The sequence below is a fragment of the Poromitra crassiceps genome (genome assembly GCF_964638095.1).
Source record: "Poromitra crassiceps genome assembly, chromosome: 20".
Lineage (NCBI taxonomy): Eukaryota > Metazoa > Chordata > Actinopteri > Beryciformes > Melamphaidae > Poromitra > Poromitra crassiceps.
The window spans coordinates 11421265-11428764 of NC_139637.1; the positions used below are offsets into that span (position 1 = coordinate 11421265).

Sequence of the window (7500 nt, forward strand, 5' to 3'; positions counted from 1 at the left end):
GACGGTCAGACAGACAGACAGACAGAAAGACAGGAAGACAGACAGACAGGTGGGCAGGCTGACAGAGACAGACAGGAACGCAGGTAGACAGACAGTCAGACAGCCAGACAGGAAGGCAGGTAGACAGACAGGCAGGCAGACAGGTAGACAGACAAGACAAGCAGGTAGACAGACAGGCAGGCAGACACAGTGGCGTGTCCAGACTTTTTTTTACCAGGGTGGCACAAGTGGGGCACAGACTTACGAAGGGGTGGCCACGGCGCCGCCCGCAAGGGCGGTGCAGAAGAAAATTTGACGTTTTTTGGACTTTTAGCAAAAAAAACACGCACTCGCTCGCACTGTGCACGCACACGGCACACGTCAGAATAGCGTTAATTTACCATGTTCGTCCCAACTAGACTACATATATCTACTTTAATTAGTAACATTACAGTGTCTTACGTTCCTGTGTTTAAAGCATAATTTAAGAGAAATAGACCCATCAATCACACAGAGTAGCACCATACAAATGTAATATAAAGCTTCCCAGTTCTACACACATAATTGACAAGTTTCAACTTTAGTTGCAATGTCTGGCAATTAACCACAATTCCATTGACATCAAGGCAATATCAAGATAACTGTTTAGGTTACTAAAGATAAATCTGGAACTATTAGGATTTGACAGTATATACATACGCACACATACAGCTGGGGGCTCCTGCTGTCAAGCTGCTGGCTTGACTCATCTGAATGACAAGGAGGAGCTTGCTTGCTGCTCTCTCCTGCAGCTCTGACTGTAACTGACTGGTAGCAGTGCTGCTGGCTGCTCTGTCCTGCTGTGCAGTTTTTAATTTCTTTGTTTTGATGGAGAAGAAATCCTCAATGTTCTGATTTCTTTTCATACTGTAATAGTCACATGAATACATACTGTATGTCACTTTTATATATCTCTTGCACAATAGATGTCCTTGTGCATGCATGGATACATTTGACATGCTCACATCAGGCCTACAAAGTTACACAAGACAGATTTACCTAGCTAGCATTAGCATTGACAACCAAACAATGACTGACGACAGGTTTGCTCATGTTAGCAACTAGCAAGCTGAGATGAAAACACACCTGCTGCACCACATTATCACGTAGCCTAGCACACAGGTGTATTGTCCATTTACCCTGTTAGTAGCAGGCTTAGTTTTAAAGACAGGGTGAAGTTTCAAGTCTACCGTAACATGTCATGATATTTTTTTTAGCGAGGGTGCTTAATTTCAAAGTGAAAATCTCTGTGTTTGTTGGCAGGTAATGTATGTTGTCTTTCTTTAAACCACTGGCACAGTAGCTATGTCATGTGTATCAAAAAGTCTACTCACACATGCCACAATAAATAAATAGCATATAGAACACTGATGCGGAAATATACCATGGAGGGACAGCGCTTGTGCCATATCCTAATGTTATGATACCCAGTATTGATATGTAGGATAATGTTGCCCGGCCCTGTGTGTGCATGCGTGTGTCTGTGTGTGTCCGTGCGTGTGTGTGTGTACGGGGCTCTGGTGGGTATGCTGTCTAAAAATGAAACTATGATTTCTGTTCCCTGTTTATTCCAATCTCCAGAAGAAAACATCCGTTTCTATAGTAAAGTTGAGTCAAATGTATATCTGAAACCCTCCTGTCTGTGTCGTCAAACTTCCTCTTTCCTTGCAGTGTTCCATCGAAAATCCCCAGATTCTCTGAAATGTATCTGATCAATTCTCTAAAATTAGGGTCACCAAAATCACATGATTCTCGTGTTAAGGTAAACATGTTGACATGTTTCCTTTGTACTGACAAATTAAGTAAAATGTTAACATTATGTGTGTCTCTGATAGAAGTAAGGGTTATAGTAAATGTTAACAAAAGGCTAATCTGCTTGCTGGCTTATAGACTGTACAGTCCATGTTTTTATCGAGAAGGCCGGAATTGGGTGGCATTCGCCATGTTGAGGTTTACCAGAAACTTATAGCAAAAGCCTGGGGTTTTCCATCAAGTCTTATAAGATATGAAAGTTTTGCATGAAATGTGGGAGCATGCATGTTTGTGGAGAAGCAATGTCACATCTGAAAGTGTAAGTCTCCAGTTCCTGATTGAAGAGGCAGTGTCACATCTGGAAGTGAAAGCTTCCAGTTCCGGAGAACATCAGCCCTCCCCAACTGGAAAAATAGGAAAGGAGAAGTTGACTGACGGGAAATCATCGTCAGAAGACAGAGGACCACCCACTTTTGTAATTGCTTATTAACACGTTCACTGCCGTGGACGAGTTAACTCGTCAAAAAAAAAAACCTTTTACATATCCTATAAAAATATGGGAGCCACCGAACGTGTATAACCCATTCCACCGGCCCACTAAGTGGCGACAGTGCTCTCCAGACTAGAGAAAGCTGAGCAAAAACAGCAGGAAAAAGCGTGAGGAATCCATTCTCATGAGAATGGATTGGCGAAAACGCTTTCGCGCTGGGAGCTGGCGCACAACGGTGGGGGATTCCAAAAATAGACTCTGGGTGCAACACACTTTGAAACACGCAGCAGAAAGCCCAGAATCGCACGCAGCTTCATCCCAGCTCACATCCAAAACCCCAGAAACGAACGAGCCCGATCCAGACTCGCCCGACGAGCGGCCGCCAGGCAGCACAGACAGGCAGCAGAGACTCACATGTGACACACGCTGCAGAGCCACCAGAGACACACCCACGGAGGGAGGAGTTTGCGGGGTGCTGTGGGGGTGCTGTTATATTGGAGGAAATTACTGTTCAGAACTATTGTTTAGATGTCTGATGTCTCACTGATGCCAAAAATAAATGGTTAAAGTGACTGTTCTGCCTGTTCTATCGAATTTCACAAAAAGGCATTTATCTCAGCTTTCCTTTTCAGATGCTGAAACCATGCTGTATTCAACTGCTAATGCCTACATAACTACTAACTCTACAAACTAACTCTTTTAGACAGAGAAAGCACACATTCTATTAGTTCTTTTGAGATATTTTGTGTTCACAAAGTCCTAGCAGAAAATAATCCTCGGCTCTTGAAAGATGAGCCAGAATCCTCAAAAAAAACCTTGGCAGTAGCAACCTACTGTATTGGAAAAACTGTTGGCAGTGAATGTGTTAAGAGGGTCTGTGGCTATGGAAAAGGGTCAATCTCTGATGGCCGATTGATACCAGGAGAGGAGTTGACCCAGATCTGTGTATTGTATTGAGCTTTTATATTCAATGTCTGTTGTCAATTAATTCTCAGAAATAAATGTCAGATATACTGTAACAAATTGTCTCACTCTATTTTACTTCACCATTCCATGGGACGCGCCGGGAAGGCAGAGTAGAGATTGGCTAAACTAAACTTCTGATAACTTATGCCTTGTACCAGAAAAAAACCTTCCTGAATCAACACACCTGGTCCATGTAGCCGCCAGGAATCAGACAGAGGACGCTTCACTTCGTCACACACACACACACACACACACACACACACACACACACACACACACACACACGACATTGGTTTAGCGTTAAGTTGTTTGCTGCTCAGCTGCGCCAAATCCTCAAATCAAGATCTTCTTCTCTGGGCTTTCGGCAGGCTAGACACTACTATGGCTCATTACGCCTCTCAGGTTTAAGACTGGATTGCGCCTATACACGGAAGCTTGGTTTACTGACTGTGCAGAGAGCCAATCATATGGGGTGGCACCTGGGGTGGCCAATCAGATACGAGGGGTGGCCCATGCCACCCCAGGCCACTCCCTAGACACGCCACTGGAGACAGACAAAGAGACAGGCAGACAGACAGGCAGGCAGGCAGGCAAACATGCAGGGAGATGGAGACAGACATGTTAATATCGCAATATAAATGAGAGTTTTATGCTGATGATAAATCATTGATTTGTTCTGATTGATCAATCAAAGTATCAATACACACTGGATACCACTCCAAAAAAAAAGGACAACATTGACTCAACTCCCGTCTGAGAGACAGTTTATTTTTTTCATAATAGGATGATCTCTTCACCACACTGCTCAGTCACATGAACTCCATGGACTGACTGTTGTGTTGATGTGTGTGTGAGCGTGCAACCAATCATGTGTGATGACAGACAACAGCATGAGTGACAGTCACAAACGAAGCAGCATTTTCATGCATTTTAATAACAGACAACCTAAAGGCAGAATGTAAGGTAAATATATCATATCATATTAAGCAGGGTTTACTATGTTGTTGTTATATAACATGTTATGTTTTTACATTATTTCAAGTACCAAACAGGCGAATGTAAAATTATGGTATTCTGGAAATTATAAGCTTTAGTAGGCTATAATTAATTGAATAATGTATGATACTATGCACACATACCAATAAGTCAAAACATTACTAATTTACTGAATGATAAAGCCAGAAAGGGGCCAGTAGGATATTAACTGAAGAGCCATTTGGGAGCTCAAAGAGGCGGCTCTTATTACTGAGCTGAGCTAAATGATCTGAATCACTAAAAAGAGACAGAATTCTCATCATGAGTGAAAACACAACTGGAGGTAATAAAGTTTACAGAGTATGGTAACAAGCTTCACTCTGATTGGGTAGGCTGGTGTAAACAAACAAAGTCATAAATTGTAGGTATAAATATTTGAGAGAAAATCATTGATTCAACTGTATTTATATTAGTAATAGTAAAACTCTGTGGTGGGGACAAGGCGGAAATGGTGAAATTTCAACATAAAACAGTGTAAGGAGTAAAAGCTTCTGCACACCTAAATGACAGGTGCGTCAGAGGAGGGAAAACCCGACTGGATCAAAAGAGAATAACTCCCACACACTGTCTCCAAATGCAAAAAGTTTATTTAATTTAAGTTAATAACGTTTTGGTCCTAAGAGCTTAAGAATTCTTCAGAATCTAAAGAAGGTCTTAGGACCGAAACGTTATTCTGTCTAATAAACTTTTTGCATTTGGAGACAGTGTGCGGGAGTTATTCTCTTTTGAACATAAAACAGTGTAAAAGTAGATTAAAAAAATATTCCGAGAGAATAATAAAGTCTAGGTGAGTAATAAATCATACTAAGCAATGATAACAAAAACAACATGAAAAAAAGTATTAAAAATGCATCCCAGGGACATGAAAGTGCCTGAAATAAAATAATCACCCACATGTGCGAGGCAGAAATGAGCACACAATATTTCTAGCATTATGTAATTTAATGAAAGTATGTAGGCTAAAATAGGCTACTCAGAGTGCGTTCATAAATTCAATCTGATGTTCTAAACATCTGTCTAGACCTATGGTCTAGACTAAAATGAGAGGGCGGCTGTTCAAAGAAATTCAATGCTTTATGAACGGTCCATTTTGAGTGCACTCTGGTGCTCAGAGTGACTGTTTACGAATGCACCCATAATAAAAGCAGTGTTTGACTATTCAGTCCAAATGCCACAATAACTTTGCTATTTCAAAGGTAAACAGTGGAAATGTAAATATTTATTACTAAAAAGAACAAACAGATAAAAAAGTTTAATTGATTTGTTTGTGTGAAAGTTAACATGTGAGGTGAATCAGTACAGATCCACACAGCAGAGAGAAGCAGTATAAAACCAGTATGACAGAAAGCAGTCTGTTAACTCCTGCAGCTCCTTCGGTCTGCCTCACATCATCAATAACTGATCAATAACTAATCAGTTGCATTCGATTCCTTTGATGAAGAAGAAGGTTCCTGTGGCCACGCCCAGTAGAGCCACGGTCAGACCCAGTACACAAAACACCTCAGGTCCGATCCCCGGCTGCTCCTGCTCCACATCTGAGGAGGAACCAAACACATGAACACACAGGAAGACAGCATCACTTGATAGTTTTGGTTGTTGTTAGCTAGGCTAACTGCCGTTTTGGCTAGCTAACAGATAAAGGTGCCTCACCCCAGATCTGGGTCAGCGGCTGGCTCAAGGCTTGGTGCTCCACAGAACAGCTGTAGATGTCTCCAAGCTGTGGGATGAAGCTCAGCCTGGCGACCTGGCTGAAGGTGCCATCTTTGTTGGGGTAGGGGACGTTGAGGCTGGTTCCTTCAGTCACGTTCACGTTGTTCCTGGTCCAGTAGACCTTGACAGGAGCAGGGTAGAACCCAGTCACATGGGAGATGAGGTGGTTCTCCACTCCCAGCTCCACATCATCTCTGGTGTAGATGAAGCTGTGAGGAGCATCTGTAGGGTACAACAATACGAGGGATCAGCCGAGCAGCATTTTGGTGGGGGAAAATGGCCCCAGTGCTCACTCTAGCCCCGGCTGTGCGGTTTACATTGTAAAAACTGTGACAGTTCACACAACTTTAACACGACATGCATATATTATACACCAAACTCTTGAGCTACTTCTGCTCTCACTCAGAATGTCAAAATAGAAGCGATGTCATGTATCTTTTTTGAGGCATTAACGTTTGTTTGGCACAACTTTACCAGTTAACTGCTGCGGGCTTCTGCATTTCTGGGGGATTTGTTGTTGTTGTGACGTCACGCTGATTTGTCCTATACAACATCATATCATCATATATCATCATATAACATCATATATATATATATATATATATATATATATATAATATATATATATATATTATATATATATATATTTATATATATATATATAAGAAAGTAGTGCCCTGTGCACAGCTGTGCTGCTAGTCCCGGGTGCAGCTGGAGCAGGAACAGCAGAAATAGCAGTAGAGTAAGGAAATCCAGCGCACACCAGGTTGTCAGAATAGACTTCTTTTATTTAAGTTGCATAGATATGGCGTTCGCCATATCTATGCAACTTAAAGGGGGACTAACCCCCCAGATATGTATCAGAACAGTGATTTAAAGATTAAAAGAAGTCTATTCTGACAACCTGGTGTGCGCTGGATTTCCTTACTCTACTGCTATATATATATATATATATATATATATATATATATATATATATATATATATATATATATATATATATATATATATATATTATATTATTGTTGTATGGCCTGGCTGAGGTTAAACCCTTTAATTTAAGGGGAAACGGACGTTTTATCCAGGTGAATGTGTGTGTGTGTGTGTGTGTGTGTGTGTGTGTGTGTGTGTGTGTGTGTGTGTGTGTGTGTGTGTGTGTGTCCGGTGCAAAACTCGGCATAACACCTGGACAAATGCGCAAGGCACGCGCAAATAGGGGATGTCGCCCGAAGATTTACAAAGTGCTTCACACACAATCAAAAGTAGCCTAAACAGCCTAATAATATAATACAGTAGCTACAATGAGAAATAAGAACAATCATCAGACAAAAACAATCAACATAGATCTGTAAAAAGGCTTTCCAGATGGGTTTTTAGAGATCACTTAAAGTGATTGTATATTTCTGACAGTAATGTAAAACACCTGCAGTCCAAGGCTGGATTAACCATAGGGCAACCGGGGCAGGTGCCCCGGGGCCCTCGGGGTGAAGGGGCCCTCCAAAAAGAAAAAAAGAAAAAAAAAATCCGGA

At 41.6% G+C, this 7500-nt stretch overlaps 1 protein-coding gene across 2 annotated transcripts in view; it reads right to left on the reverse strand.

Annotated features, from left to right (window-relative positions):
- Window positions 1-7500, reverse strand: part of LOC310794590 (rano class II histocompatibility antigen, B alpha chain-like) — a 45462-nt gene that overhangs the window by 36738 nt on the left and 1224 nt on the right. The window contains exons 3-4 of one of the 2 annotated variants that reach the window (XM_083656572.1): window positions 5912-6193; window positions 3988-5796 (exon numbers count right to left, since the gene is read on the reverse strand). The exons of the other annotated variant lie outside the window; for it this stretch is intronic. Coding sequence (XP_083512698.1) covers window positions 5675-5796; window positions 5912-6193 — 404 coding nt within the window. The 3' untranslated portion in view covers window positions 3988-5674. Of the gene's footprint in view, window positions 1-3987; window positions 5797-5911; window positions 6194-7500 lie in introns of those variants that run through there. 2 annotated transcript variants of the gene reach the window in all.